The 16499-nt window shown below is 38.6% G+C and overlaps 1 protein-coding gene across 1 annotated transcript; it reads right to left on the bottom strand.

The window, feature by feature from the left end:
* Nucleotides 1-2237: 2237 nt before the first annotated feature.
* LOC114361481 (luciferin 4-monooxygenase-like) lies at nucleotides 2238-13921 on the bottom strand. The gene is made up of 12 exons (XM_028316527.1): nucleotides 13800-13921; nucleotides 13136-13292; nucleotides 12009-12216; nucleotides 11552-11750; nucleotides 10827-10949; nucleotides 8341-8515; nucleotides 7630-7770; nucleotides 6297-6425; nucleotides 5915-5998; nucleotides 5435-5581; nucleotides 4067-4232; nucleotides 2238-2425 (listed from the first exon to the last, which is right to left on the bottom strand). The coding sequence occupies exons 1-12, from the start codon at nucleotides 13811-13813 to the stop codon at nucleotides 2298-2300; spliced, it is 1671 nt and encodes a 556-aa protein (XP_028172328.1). The 5' UTR covers nucleotides 13814-13921; the 3' UTR covers nucleotides 2238-2297.
* Nucleotides 13922-16499: the final 2578 nt, after the last annotated feature.

Below are 16499 nucleotides of genomic sequence, written 5' to 3'. Positions count from 1 at the left end.
TCGTTCCCACCGCTGCAATTCCTGTGTAGCCAGGATATACAGCTAAGGCGGTTATCACACTGCACTGCGCCGCACTCCGCCGCGGAGCGCGTGATTTTCTTTTCATGTAAAAAATCACGCGCGCGGACGAGTTGTCAGTGTGAAGTGCCGCGCGTGTTTTCTATACAAACTGAGGTAGGGTAAGTGCGCTAGTTTTCGTCCAATTATCGGAGTTGCCAACTTTGTGATGCGAAATGAATATCTTAAAATACCCTTACTCATATGTATCATATGTCATTTTAGTCCTTATATAGTCTACTTTACGTTAATATTATATGACAATAAGTAAATACCACGGGTTTTTTTATAAAAAATATTTTATGCAAAAGAGGCGATTTCACTAGTTTTCGTCCAAAAAAATCAGTTTTCGTCCTAGTGTACGCTAGTTTTCGACCACTGTGTAGAAAAAAGGGTGCAGTTGAATTATTAACTTAAAACCAATTCTACAATACAGTAACTATGGATTGTGGTATATCATTTGAAAGGTAATTTTGTTAGCTTTCAAATGATATCAAAAAGATTTAAATAAGTTTCTTACCTAAATTTAGGAAAATATTGCAATAGGTCGAAGGACAAATGGACGAAAACTAATCTACAGGAATAGCTAATTTTGGTTTTCGTCCACCCCAGTGCTTGCTCATGACGTCATGGACGAAAACACAACAACGTTTAAAGCTGTTTTTTGTTTTCGTCCACATCTTTTTAACGGTTTTTATGGGTTTATCACTGTTAAAAAGTGGACGTAAACTAAAATGTTTAATGTAATAGCAATAAAGATCATATTGGAAGAAAAAACATTGTATTTTGTAGGTCCATTGAAGTAAAATGATTATTAAAAATATTAACTAGGTGTCAGGGTTTCCGTCCACGTGGACGAAAACCAAAATCTTGCAAAATTGTTATGCTAGTATTAGTCCACTTAATTATCTAAGATTTCTATACAAAAACTTTAATAAACCCTTAAAATAGTGTTTATTATGCTAATAATTAGACATACGTGCCAAAAACATTACGTAAAGTAGCTAAAACAGTAATTAAACATACCATGAAAGTTCCCTACTGGCTCCTTTTTTTTCTAACTTGATGACGTTTTCCATTCACCTGTGTGCAGCAGCAACTTCCGTAGATTTTTTTGGAGTTATTACTTGTCAAATTACATTTTCATGCAGGCATAACTGTTACTTAGATATTATAGATTGTAACAAGTCCAAACTTGCACGGAAAGTTAGGTTTGTATTCTAATTTTCCGTATTTGTTTGTGGCAAGTCGGTCAAATGGACGAAAACAGGAGCTGGACGGAAAACCGGCGCAATTACCCTACTTACTTGCATACAATTATTAAATCTGTCGCCCCGCGCTCCGCGGCGGAGCACGGTGCAGTGTGATAACCGCCTAATAGCTTCAGTTTAATGCGTGGTAAACTAAGAACTTCTATTTATTTAGGTAGGTATTTATCTACTACACTCGCGAGCAAAAATATGGAATCACCCTATTTATTTCGAGCGATCACAAAAACTAAATAACTAATAGAAGGCAAATAAAAATGGCACCATTTTAAAGGTAATATTAGGTATAAACTTTAAATTAATACCACAGATACTTATAGTCATTCAGTTCTTAAGTTCGCTCGGTACAAAACACAAGGAGGTGATTCCATATTTTTGTTCGTAAGTATAGATTTCAATGTTATGACAGGATTATCTTCCGTCGATTTGGCCCACTTTTAGCTTAGTCCACGGTCCAAGACGCGCGGGTTGAATTTTTACCTAAATGTCTTTTCTTTCGGCAACTGAGCCCACTGTCACGGTAATACCACGGGAACCCGATGCCTATAAATCTTGAATCATTCCAAATCAATCTCACTAGATGGCACCATAAGTATCGAATTTCTGAAGACGTTTGTAAAAAGTCACTAATGGTATTATATTATCTGTGGTAATACTATATGATATTATTAACGTGCCACTGTTGAACTGTATAAAAGATTTAAGCCCCATCATAAAAGTAGAACGGGCGTTGTTTAACTTGTTTGATTTGACATTTAGTATGGAAATGTAGTTGTTTTCATAATTATGTTTTAACCGACTTCTAAAAAGGAGGAGGTTGTTCCTATTCGCGTGCGTGTAGTGTAATGGGAAAAACGTATTGTAAGAAATATTGAAATGCGTGCCTAAAACCGCATGACAGAAAAAATACACTGAAGTTTAGAAATTTTATTTTTACAATAAATAAATATAAACTTTTATAACAGTTTTCTCTTATTCCCTTATCATTTCAGTGACAAGTTTCTTTAATGTTCTCCTGTCTATCTTGTTAGTGACAGTCAGGGGTAGTTGCTTCATGAACACCACTCCGCCTCGGAGTTGTTTGGAGTCTGCCAGGTTTTCTGGAAAATAGTGCTTACATTAAAAACAATACACATCAAACAGAGAATGGGCAGCAGCGCTCTCTGAAAAACATCAATCTTTTAAACTGCGATCTCCAACCCGCCTGCCAAGCGTGGAGATTATGGCAAAACCCTCCACTATAGTGGAGGAGGCTCATAGTCCAGCAGTGGACTGTAAAGGGCTGTTGATGATGATAGTGCTTACATTATAATAACTTTCCTACACAAACTATTGTTTTTTTACATTGAATATGCTTCTAAACAACTAGTTATATCAATCTTATAAATTCTTTAACTATTAAATAGAATCCTATTACAACCGGGTCGAGTTAACAGCGCAACTGGCAGCCGTGACGTCACATCGACACTGTTATTATTTATTTATTTATTTAAAATCTTTATTGCACACATCAAAATACAGTGGTACAACAGGCGAGCTTAATGCCATGTGGCATTCTCCTCCAGCTAACCAGAAAATTAAACAAAACAGAGAATTTAAGTAGGCGGTGCAAAATAGTACAAATACAAAAAAATAAAATCTAATATAATACATAAAATTTTATAATATTAATTAATACAAAATATACAGGGTGTTAGGTAAATGGGTATATGAGCCGACACTAGCCCATGTTAACATGGGCATATAAATGGTATGGTGAAGTCAGAAATATGATATCATCATTTATTTTTTTTAAATTTTCATACAAAATATTTTTTATAAATTCCGATTTGTATGAAAATTAAAATAATTAAAATGAAGATATACATTTTCTGACTTCACCATACCATTTATATGACCATGTTAATATGGGCTAGTGTCGGCTCATATACCCATTTACCTAACACCCTGCATACATATATACCTACATAAATACATGCATATACATAATATACGGTGGATAACGAGAAGGTTTAAGAGAGATCAAGACGACGAGATACGTTCAAGGAAATGCTTGCGCACAGTGTATTTGAACACAAACTTGCTGGGAGCCTGCCTAATGTTCTCGGGAAGAGCGTTCCAAAGGCGAATAGATTGGAGAAGGAATGAGTTAGAGAGGAAACCAGTGCAGTGGGATGGGGTAGAAAGAAGTTTGTTGGAGGAACGAAGTTGCCTTACGTGAGTTGAACTTAGAAGAGTATACTGAGATTTCAGATAGGAAGGAGCATTAGGGTCGTTTATGATGGTAAAAAGTGTAGTGAGAATTCTGGCATTACGCCGTAGAGGAACAGGTAGCCATTTGAGCTCAGATCGGTAGGAGGAGATGCGGTCATACTTACGTAGACAAAATATGAACCGGATACAATTGTTGAGAAGGCGGTCCAGTTTGTTAAGGAGAACTTGATTAAGGTCCGGATAACACACATCAGCATAATCTATGAGCGGGAAAATTAGGTTATGAACGGGGCGAACGCGGGGAGCGGGTAAGTGAGATAGAGTCATGTTCCAGTGAAGTGCGCAGTTAGCTCTGTCAGGTCGTACTTTATTTCTGATGACCGTAGGCGGTACGAAACTCGCCGAGTCAGTAGTAAGATATTAATAAACTCGCGTTGAATAGAGCTCTGTGATTGGTGCGTGTGTCACCCTGTGCGTCCACGCGGACTGTGAGACCTCATAGTAATGTAATACGGGCTTCAATTTACCTTTCACCAAGTCTTTGATCTCCTGTGCAGTGACAGTGTAGCCGCTACGGGTGACCACACAGGCGGCGGGCAAGTCCCCACACACTTCATCTGGCACTCCTATGACCACCACGTCGTATACCCCTGGGTGTCTTCGAATCACCCCTTCCACTTCTACAGGCGATACCTGCATGTTATGACAATACTGTGTAGTAGCAGAGTAAATACAAATGAGTAGGTTATCTTCATACTACTCATGCAACTCCCCGTTAAACCACGCTAAATTTTGTCAGTGTTTGCGTGCGCGCCGCATACGTACCTATTGGCGCGCTCACATACAAACCGCGCGCGGTGCGTTTCTATGAAGATAACCTACTCATTTGTATTTACTCTGGTAGTAGTAATAGGAACTATAGGTCTGGCGCTAATAAAATTCAGTCAATGCAGGGCATGGGAGTGCCACGGGAGGGGTGACATTGACATAATTATGACGTGACAGAGCATACAAATCTGAAAGACTGGTAAAAATCAACCTATTCATAAAAACTTTGTCAGTCTTTAACTTCTATAGGTACTCTATTGATTTCGACGTTGAGCTCTCGGTGGGGTAAAAATGTGCATTATAAAGGTGAGTATAGACTAGAGTAGAGCATTTACTTGTAACAGAACAAAGAGCCGCTCTATGATATGTTCTAGAGTATCACCTTTTCACGAACCAAATGTCGTAACATTTTACCTGTATTGTACTATTCGTAAAATGTAATTAACACTTTTTCTTTACGATGAAGCCCAGACTGTAAACTGTTTGTATACGTATTACAAATAAATAAATAAATAAATGTTACATTATATAGAAATGCTCGAGAAAATGCTCTAGTTTATACTCACCTTAAGGAAGCTACTGATACCCATTTAGTCCCAATCGATTCTGGGTTTTTCGTTCATAGAAAATGGATCTTCTTCTTTAGTAGAGTTCTATATGATTTGAAAATTAAAAAATATATTTCGTTAAGTTAGGTAAGATCCGTAAACGAACTAAAGTCGCTGACATAGCCCGACGGATTAGCAAACTGAAGTGGCAATGGGCAGGGCATATACTTAGTACGCAGAACTGACGGCCGATGGGGCATCAAGGTTCTGGAGTGGAGGCCGCGTTCCGGAAAACGCAGCGTGAGACGTCCACCCGCAAGGTGGGCCGACGACAACATAAAGGTAGCAGGAAGGCGCTGGACGCAGGCCGCTACCAACCGGGCAACATGGAAAGCATTGGGGAGGCCTATGTTCAGCAGTGGACGTCCTATAGCTGAGATGATGATGATGATGAAGTTAGGTAAGTCGCATGTGGTGTGGTCAAGTACGTAGGTAATACCTACTCGTAGGACCACTTACTTGGTGGACCCTGTATTTCAACAGCGTCTTTATACGGTCCACGAAGAAGTAATTGTGGTTATTATCCCTTTTCAACAGATCTCCCGTTCTAAACCAGCCGTCTTCCGAAAACGTCTCTTTGGTGGCCTTTGGATTGTCGTAGTAACCCTGCAAAGAATAGGCGTGTAAATACGCAAGAAAAAATATCCAATTTGAAACAATAGGCTTTTCAAACAGAACTTTGTTTTGTAAATCAAAATAAGACAATGATTCAAATTGTTATGTTAAAAAAAGTCATGGCAATTACGAGTAAGAAAAAAAATAAAACATGATAAAAATGTCTGTCACAACAACGGTTACAGACGTAACCTTTCTCGACCGCATAATTTCATGAAATTCAGTTGTCAGGAAATGATGTCCAAAATAAAACAAATTGATATATACTAGCTAATAAACAAATGAATATTGAAAAAAATCTGCAATATTTAATATTATTTTTACCTTAAATATGCTCGGACCGTTTAGCCACAGTTCCCCGGGAACGTCAGGTTCATAGATGTCTTCTAATGTTTCAGGATCTACTAACTGGAAATAGATACGAAAAATTGCTTATTCATAAAAAACTAGAACAGTTCCCTATAACAACATTTTAACAAATGCTATTTTATCTATCTATAACTAGCTGTGCCCCGCGGTGTTACCCGCCGCGGTAAAACGTAGCCTATAATAGGTATTATGTTAATCCAAGGTGTCAGCTAACTCCATACCCAATTTTATTAAAATCGCTCCAGCCGTTTAAACGTTTAGAAGTAACAAACATACCCACTCACAAACATTCGCCTTTATAATAACGGGCTCCGCAGCCAGTGTTGACTATATTTACCCGGTATTGTAGATGCCCCAACACTCTGCCATTGGATCCTTTTAGAGCTTCCACATCCCACATCAATACCACACCCGCGGCCTCGCTCACGCCAAATAGGTTGACGACATCCGTCTGTGGCGCTACAGTCTGGAGATTTAATACACAGGGTGTCAAAAAAATTAAAGATTAAGAGCGCTTTCACATTTAGGCGATTTTTTTTATTTAGTGGCAACCAAACCTCTCGGGGAGGTTTATTTCTGCCAATGTAGAGTGAAAAATTGATATAATTTATCAACAGAACGTGGGTGTTTCAGTTCTATTGATTTTTCATGGATTCCGTGGAGTTAAGTATGCAGGTTTCAAGACGCCACCGAGTCCAAAGCAGGTTGTTCATACGACAACCCACTCGACACTCGATGCGCGCTCAAATTCGAAGTGTATCAATGTTTTTTTTTTTATAATTTATCACTTCACTGCACTTTAGAACACAAAATAACACCAAACTTTGTACACTAAAATCCATTAAATAATAAATTGAAACCATTAAAACAGATCTATTGGAACGCTGCCACGAAATTCCGATCGACCAGCAGATCAAGCGCCGCAGGTGGAACTGGATTGGCCACACTCTCCGAAGGGACCCCGATCACATCCCTAAGCAGGCTCTGGATTGGAATCCCCAAGGAAAACGCAAACGTGGTCGACCCAGGCAAACTTGGCGGCGCACTGTAGCGGACGAGGCGAAGAAGATCGGCAAGACCTGGAGCGAGATCAAGCGAGAAGCTCAAGACCGAACGAGATGGAGGACTGTTGTGGACGCCCTCTGCTCCATCTAGGGGACATAGGACCATAAGTCAAGTAAGTCATCAAAACAGATCGACCATGCTTCCCGTTCAACTACCCTCCACGGAATTTAGGCGATTTAGCAGCGCGACAAATGCGCGACAGACGCGCTGCCCAAAAATTTCATAGGTACTATGTGACAGCGGATGCATGCCTTCACATTATAAAAACGCCGCTGCCGCGTTGTTGTCGCGCTTCTGACGTCCTAATATGAAAGCGGACGAAACACATTGATCAACCCGGAAACGGGTCGTAACCGTATCAACTCGAGCCGGTCAATATGTATAATACTATACTACCCGTTCGCGCTAAGTTTGCCGGTCCGTGAAATGCGCGTCCCCTCTTCCAACCGCGATTAAACGCAATTAATGTGTCTTATTTTACGCAAATACACAATTTTTATTAATATTAATAAATAAAAAGTATTTTAAATATAGTGTTTTTGTAGACGCTTCTCTTCGAGTTCGAGAACTTAAAGCGAACGGATAGTACTATACTATACTAATACCTTTACAGCATCTATGAGAGTGGTTGTCACGTGGTTACCAGCTAAAAATATTGTTTCCAAACAGGATAAATCACATTCGACCTTGTCTTCATTAGCCACAATTGACAGCATCACTGGTGGAGTCAGAAGAGTGCAGGTTGGCTGAAAAATGGCACAAATTAAAATGAATTAATGTTCATAGTTAAGTACTTGCTACACACACACACACACAACCTGCATGCAAGCCTATGTTTCTTTGTTTTGCCCCTTTGACTGTTTTTTACGAGATTGTAATAATATATAGAATCCATTATTGGCTGTAAGAACAAAAATACCTGTTTTGTATTATTATTATAAAGAGCTGTGGTTTTCTGAATTTCTGAAAGAAAAATAAAATAAAATAAAATAGATTTTGGCGAAAGAAGTTAAAAATAGCATTAATTTTATGGAATCATTTCTAAAAAAATAATACTTAGTTCACCTAAAAGCTGCTGAACGGATTTTATACGGAACGGAATAAAATATAGGCTAGGACATTTCTAATACTATGAAATCTTGATCATGCTTGCAAAAGCTAGTTGTTCCATAATGATAAATTCATCTAAATTGAGATTTATAAGGATTACGTATTTAGGCCCGATCGCACTTATCCGCGCACCTCCCGTCCGTGTCAGAGCGTTGATGTGACGTCACGGCTGCCAGATGCGTAGTCAACTGTAGTATTTTACTTACCTTAAACTTGTTTATAAGGTCATAAATATGTCTCGTCGTAGAAGGAGCTGATGTCTGCAGACGAGTGTATCGGAATATAGGAGATGCAATGTTATGTATACCAGCCGTCAGCCATTGCAGAGTTGAAAGGATGAGGTACAGGTTTGTGGGTGTAGGAAAATCGTGAAAACTGCACCTGGACAAGATTTAGAAAACCTTTAACATTAAGTTTACACAATCTAGTTCTGCCTGAGTCTAGGGCAGGCCGTTTTAAAACTAAAATGTTCGATTACTTAAGCATAAGGGGCCTTTTCCACAGCAAAAACGGGATCCAATGTGCTTACCATGAGTTTACGTTAGGTCACAGAATAATAATAAGTATGGTTAGGTGTACTCGCTAGCGAGTGCGCGTCTTTCCGTTCTATACATGGCCAGAACGCACCCATAGGAAACTGCTCGTGTATATTTCGGAGTGCCTGTTTGTAAATCTGTGACTCCAAACTATACACGAATTTTGCGTACTGATCGTGTATAGTTTGGAGGAGCTTAGTAAAAAAAGTCATCTCCAAACTATACTCGATTAGTTTCTACTACACCACTTACACTTGACTAGAGTGTGTTTAGTTGATTTTTTTTTTTTTTTACAGACAAAATTCCACGCGAGCGAAGCCGCGGGCGGAAAGCTAGTATGTAATAGAAAGAGAGGTCAATAAGTCAAAATGACTACATGCAACTACTCGCGTATAAATTGTAATCACGGACTTATTATACATACATGATTAGTCCGTATGCGTACTGGCGATGTATATTTTGGAGGAAGATCATTGACCTAAGTCACTACAAAGTATACGCGAGCAGTACGCAGCGTATGCGTACTAGTCGTGTATAGTTTGGAGGAGCTTAGTAAAAAAAGTCATATCCAAACTATACTCGATTAGTTTCACACCCTTGCGTTCTGGCTATGTATAGAATGGAAAGACGCAGCGAGTGCGTCAAAAAATTCTATGAAGATTTTAGTTTCTTTAAAGTAGCCAGTAGGGGCGCTGTACAATTTGTCATTCATTTAATGTCATTTTTTACGCAGTCACTAGCTATAACACCAAACGTAAACTCATGGTAAGTAGGGTAAGTGCGTTAGTTTTCGTCCAATTATCGGAGTTGCCAACTTTGTGATGCGAAATAAATATTTTAAAATACCCTTACTCATATGTATCATATGTCGTTTTAGTCCTTACATAGTCTACTTTACGTTAATATTATATGACAATAAGTAAATACCACGGGTTTTTTTATAAAAAATATTTTATGTAAAAGCGGCGATTTCACTGGTTTTCGTCCAAAAAAATTAGTTTTCGTCCACTAGTGTACGCTAGTTTTCGACCACTGTGTAGAAAAAAGGGTGCAGTTGAATTATTAACTTAAAACCAACTCTACAATACAGTAACTATGGATTGTGGTATATCATTTGAAAGGTAATTTTGTTAGCTTTCAAATGATATCAAAAAGATTTAAATAAGTTTCTTACCTAAATTCAGGAAAATATTTCAATAGGTCGAAGGACAAATGGACGAAAACTAATCTACAGGAATAGCTAATTTTGGTTTTCGTCCACCCCAGTGCTTGCTCATGACGTCATGGACGAAAACACAACAACGTTTAAAGCTGTTTTTTGTTTTCGTCCACATATTTTTAACGGTTTTTATGGGTTTATCACTGTTAAAAAGTGGACGTAAACTAAAATGTTTGTTGTAATAGCAATAAAGATCATATTGGAAGAAAAAACATTGTATTTTGTAGGTCCATTGAAGTAAAATGATTATTAAAAATATTAACTAGGTGTCAGGGTTTCCGTCCACGTGGACGAAAACTAAAATCTTGCAAAATTGTTATGCTAGTATTAGTCCACTTAATTATCTAAGATTTCTATACAAAAGCTTAAATAAACCCTTAAAATAGTGTTTATTATGCTAATAATTAGACATACGTGCCAAAAACATTTACATAAAGTAGCTAAAACAGTAATTAAACATACCATGAAAGTTCCCTACCAGCACGTTTTTTTTCTAACTTGACGACGTTTTCCATTCACCTGTGTGCAGTAGCAACTTCCGTAGATTTTTTTGGAGTTATTACTTATCAAATTACATTTTCATGCAGGCAGAACTGTTACTTAGATATTATAGATTGTAACAAGTCCAAACTTGCACGGAAAGTTAGGTTTGTATTCTAATTTTCCGTATTTGTTTGTGGCAAGTCGGTCAAATGGACGAAAACAGGAGCTGGACGGAAAACCGGCGCAATTACCCTACACTGCCGTACTAAGCTGAATCTCGCAAAACTGGAGTGTTAACACACACAAGCGCAGGAAAGGGTTCTGTTTCTGTTTTTTGCGGGACACTAAAAACGGGAAATCTCCGTGGGAAAGAGCCCCAATAGCAGTCTACAGTGTAGCAGGCAGAGCAGAGTAGGACCACTACCACTCTTAAGGAACTTTAAGTATTACTTACATGTAAGATATAGCTCCTAGTGTCAGGTTTTTATGGGTGAGTACCGCCGCCTTTGGTAGACCAGTTGTACCGCTGGTTGACGTGAGGAGAGCCGCGGTTTCTTCGGGGTCGAAGTCGGATGGTCTGAAGAAGATGATGATTACAAATTATTAATGAAAACAGAAGACAATTCTTTGGTAATAGGGACCATTATCGTTCATTTCAGCCAAATGACGTCAACAATTGGACAAAGGTCTCCCCGAGTTGGACAAAGATTTCCATAACGACCGGTCCTGCGCCACCCGCATCCAGACACCTCTCGCGACCTCACCAGATCGTCGGTCCCTAAGTGGGGGTAGGTACTGCCCACACTACGTCTTCCGGCCCGTGATCGCCATTCGAGAAATTTTCTGCCACAGCTACCATCAGCTCTGCGAGTTATGTACCCCGCCCACTGCCACTTACTTTTAGAAATTCGCTATTATACTTAAAAAGAAAGACACGGGTCTTAACGCAACGTTTATGAATGAGCCATTACGCTGAACGCTATTATTATCATCACCAGCCAGCCAGCGGCAAATTTATCGCGAACGGATAGTACGTGTCATTGAGCCACTGTGCATTGTTAGGAATGGGTCCTCATCATCATCATCTCAGCCATAGGACGTCCACTGCTGAACATAGGCCTCCCCTAATGCTTTCCATATTGCCCGGTTGGTAGCGGCCTGCGTCGCTATTATACTTACACAAAATCTTCTACTGGTGTGCCGTCTCCATATTCCTGAAGTAAATCAGTAAAAGTGCTGAATTTATTTCCTTTGTCAAAGGTGACAATTTGGGTTTTATAATTAAGTATCTTTAAAGCTGCTTCTATTTCTGACGCTTTGCCTGTTTGGCAGAAAACTACTTTTGGCTTGTGCATTTCAAATGTTCCTTCAAGTTCCTCTGAAATTATAAATAATAATTATGAGTCAGCGTCCCATCCAGCCCGGCAATATTAATTCTGTGTGCTGCTAACCATGACTTTACGTTAGGTGTGCTCGCTATAGCGACTGCGTAAAAAAATATGAAAGATTGTGCGGCGCCCCTAGTGGTTACTTTCAAGAACTAAAATCTTCATAAATTTTTTGACGCACTCGCTACCGATCACACCTAACGTAAACTCAGCAAGCACAATGGTAATATCAAATAATTAATACGCACGGACTCCCAAACTCACGTCGACGCCTGCAATCAGGATGCCAAGATACAGCGCTGCGTAGAATGGTATGGCCAAGTCCAAGTGGTTGGGAGCCATGAAGACCATGACGTCTCCTCGCTGGACCCCCAGCCTCCGAAGGGCGGTGGCGCAGCGGACGGAGCGCTCCAGAACTGATCCGTTGGTTTCTGATACACCCAGTGCTCCGTCGATCTGTGAAATATACTTACATATCAGTACCTCTAGTAGGAAAAACTTTCGAGTTCGTTTCGTTGCGTATTCAAAGTGTCATCGAAAAATTTTGTATGAAAAATTAAACAGCGCCCCCTATATTATAGCCGCCCTAGGGGGCGCTGTTTAATTTTTCATACAAAATTTTTCGATGACACTTTGAATACGCAACGAAACGAACTCGAAAGTTTTTCCTACTGGAGGTACTGATATGTAAGTATATTTCACTACTGAGTGTTACTTTCCTCTCAGTTGTGAATCATTCAAAGACGAAACTTATTTCTTTTTTTTTCATGTGACTGGAGGCAAACGAGCAGGTGGATCACCTGATGGTAAGTGATTACCGTCGCCCATAGACACTCGCAGTCCCAGGGGCGTTACAGGTGCGTTGCTGGCCTTTAGGATGTAGATACGCTCTTCTTGAAAGTTTATCATACTATGACTCTGTAATCTAGGTATAAAGTAGGTACCCATTGAATCTCTAAAAGTTTCAAGCAAAATACGTCCACTTCTGGACAAACTATGCTTGTAAGCATTGGTGGGTTCACAACAACAGGCAGACGGTACCTACGCTATGAACGCTATCGAAAATAAAAATCGCACTAGATTTTTTGGTGTTACGTGGCGTCGTTCTTGCCATACAATTTAATCGTCGACAGTGGTTGGACCATCAGATCAGCTTTAATAATTATAGTTTATTGAAACATTAATGCACATTTACAATTTAGGTACCAAGGCAAACTTAACGCCATATGAAATTCCCTTCCAGGGAACCTTAAAGACAAACAAATGGTGAAAGATTTTTTAAAAACGGTCCAGTAGTTTTTGAGCCTATTCATTACAACCAAACAAACAAAGTTTTCCTCTTTATAAATTAGTGTAGATGGCTGAAGTATCTTACCTGCAAAATGAAATCAGGGTCATCTTTTAGGCTCTGCAGAACGAGCTTTCCAAGATGGAATCTGTCGCTCGGAATCCCGGTTTGGGCCACCACTCGTGACGTCACTTCGTTCAAATATAACAACGCCGAATAGTTAATACGTCGTGGTAGCTTCTCACTGAAAATATTTGGATTAGGTATTGTTATACACTTTCCTTTACGGAAAGCGCAGCGTAGGACTTCAACCCACAAGGTGCACCGACGACCTCATAAAGGTAGCAAGGCGCTGGATGCAGGCCGCTACCAACCGGTCAACTTGGAAATCATTTGGGGCAGCCTATATTCAGCAGTGGACGTCCTGTGGCTGAAATGATGATGATGACTCTCCCATTCTAGAACCCCCTCACTAATTAAAAGTTACACACTTGTTGAACACTGTTTTAAAGTGGCATTTCCATTCTAATCGTCACTTTAGATATAGGATTTGCAGCTGTTACGTCAATGTGTGCATTTTTGGTTGATAGAGATAAATTGTGAGAGACGCACTGATTAAATATCTTTAAAGATATCTGACATCCGTATTAAAGAAATTAGCACAGAAAACAAGTTCTCAATTACCATTACAATGTAAATTATAGAATAGTGCTTAAAGAAGAAGTTATTGTTTAATTTGAAATGTACGCACCTTTTCCCAGCCATTGATTAAACTTCTGTTGTTTATCACAATGAACAGAACTTGTAACAAAAATGAAGAAATCTGGCCAAAATAAAGAATGCAGTCTTTTATACGTAATATCGCGATGCAATTGTATCTAATCTACAATCATAATGGCAATAATCATGTGATTCCCTTCTTATCATTGTTTATTTTTGAAATCATTGTTTACTCTAGTTTTATTAAGGCCCGCCATACAAGGATATCTTGAAGCCGCTTGTATCGGCAGCTTCAAGCTGCGACTGCGCAGCAAGCAAACTAGAATCACTGTAATTCTCATTCTACATACACGCAGCACGGAACCGCTGTGACTGCTTTGGGCGGTTTGTAGCACGGTGTGTAACGATTACAGTAGCAATCCGTGTATGTACCCTACTTGACCTGTAATATTACACACTGAACTGGCTGCTTTTATATTTCTGTGCCCATTTTAGTTTCACCATTTTGGCGCCGCGTAGGTCATACTGTAGGCAGATAAGATTGTCCGTGGAACCACAGAATAATAATAAGTACTACGTACAGAAGTTTTACTTCGCGAAGGTATTTAAAAAAATGTATGCTCAACCTCAATGTCATTAAAATAACAATATGGTGTAATTTAGCCTATCTCAAGAGTCAAGCACCATTTTGTTGACAAACGTCAGTGATCGGCACTGCGCCGAAGCTATAGGACTGACTTCGGTAAAATCATGTGACGTGAGGTGCCAAACTGCGGAAAATGGCGGAGGAAATACATGATTTATAGCCTGACCAGTGGGTCTAGACAAAGTGCAAATTATAATCGCAAACCAGTCGAAAAGTGGTCGAAAAGCCCCTTTTTTGTATGGAGTTTTGACAGATTCGATTTTCGATTCGATCAAAAAGTGCGTTTTGTCTAGGAGGGCAGGAACATAAAAACCCTGGCATAGAGGCGCTTCAATTGCATTTGATAGTGCAACACTGGGTACAGTCGTACCTGTATTAAATTAATAGGCTAACTGTATGTATCAGGATTCAGGATTATAGGCTAATTTAATATTTTTATAAATTAACAAATAATATTATATTATAGGTAAACTGGTTTAAATAAATTAAATGAAACCATCAATCCAGCAAGTAGGATTTTATTATTATTCATCAATAATCAAATTCTGAACTTGAATATTCAACTACGATGTCTGCTCATGAACGCTTCAAACTCGGTACTTCTTTCCCAATTCCATAAAATTCAATATCGTGCGTGTTTTGTTTTCGATGTAAACTCGCGGAGATGAACAGGCCTGGTGGAACTAAAATTAGTGATGTCCTAAGTCGCTTACTCATTGCAATGTTAGTTCTCGAGACAATCGTGGTGGCGCTTCAAATTGTCACACAAAATTAGCTGTAATTTCTACGAAGACAGCCTGTCCGTGCCTGTCCAGTGTGTAATAATATAGGTCAGTGATGTACCCAGTATCAAGCGACTAATAAAGGCAGACACACGCCAATTACATGACTATCAATAAAATCACGGTATTGTCGTGATAAATAAGCAATTCGTGTGAGTATCAAGTTATCAACATAATCTAAAATAATCAATTATTTGTTTTTAATAAGTATGTATAATATGCTATGTTATCTGTGGTGTATTGTATAGTTATGTTATGTATAGCCTGACCAGGAACATAAAAACCCTGGCATAGAGGCGCGTCAATTGCATTTGATAGTGCAACACTGAGTACAGTCGTACCTGTGTTAAATTAATAGGCTAACTTTATGTATCAGGATTCAGGATTACGGGCTAATTTGATATTTTCATAAATTAACGAAAAAATATTATTATAGGTAACCTGGTTTAAATAAATTAAATGAAACCATCAATCGAGCTAGTAGGATTTATTTTATTATTCATCAATAATCAAATTCAGAACTTGAATATTCAACTGCAATGTCTGCTCATGAACGCTTCAAACTCGGTACTTCTTTCCCAATTCCATAAAATTCAACACTTAGAAAGTGACAAAAAATTTTAAAATAGGTAGTTGAAACAAACCACAGCTAATTTTCATAGTGGACTGTACTATACGATAAACATGTCAGTCAATTTGACAACCTTTGTCGGAAACATTATTCAATGAAAATATTGTCCGAACCCTTAGTATTTCTCTTCGACAAATACTTTAACACATTGTAAACCACTTTTCTTTCACGACTATAAAAAGATTTTAGCAATTTAATTCACAAAATCAATTGCGCACATTTAAAATAAAGTTTGTTTACACTTTGACAGCAATAGACTGACATGCAAGGTGACATGACAATGAAGTTTTCAGTTACTGTTGCCATTAAAAGAAATTAGTACCATTAGTTTTCCGCAACATGGCGAGGGTTTTTATGTTCCTGGTCAGGCTATAATGTTAGTTTCAGAAAACCTCACAGACTCCAAACAAACCAAAGCTCAAAGGCAGAGTGGTGTTCATGAAAAACTACCCCAGACTTTCACTAGTAGAAGAACATTGAAGAAAATTGACACTGAAATGTAAATAATGGGAATATAATTAGTTTAAATAAAATCAAATATTAATAAAAAGTGTATTTATTAAAATAGTCAATAGAACAAAATCAACAATCTTTGTTGTAAAAAAACACAAATGTATAACAATTCGTATAACGCTTTGAACTCATTTCATTTGGTGTGAAACGTTTTTATCA

Source organism: Ostrinia furnacalis, unplaced genomic scaffold, assembly GCF_004193835.3.
Source record: "Ostrinia furnacalis isolate ACB-3 unplaced genomic scaffold, ASM419383v2 OfSCF5758, whole genome shotgun sequence".
NCBI lineage: Eukaryota > Metazoa > Arthropoda > Insecta > Lepidoptera > Crambidae > Ostrinia > Ostrinia furnacalis.
Note: the sequence above shows the minus strand (reverse complement) of the source record. Positions and strands in the feature narration are given on the sequence as shown.

What these genes read in the sequence shown, in the direction of transcription:
- LOC114361481 (XM_028316527.1), bottom strand. An exon ending in ACGGTCCGAGCATATTTAAG is followed by an intron (nt 5,582 to 5,914) that starts GTAAAAATAATA and finishes TATTCTTTGCAG; the next exon opens with GGTTACTACGACAATCCAAA. An exon ending in GATCAAAGACTTGGTGAAAG is followed by an intron (nt 2,426 to 4,066) that starts GTAAATTGAAGC and finishes ACTATTTTCCAG; the next exon opens with AAAACCTGGCAGACTCCAAA.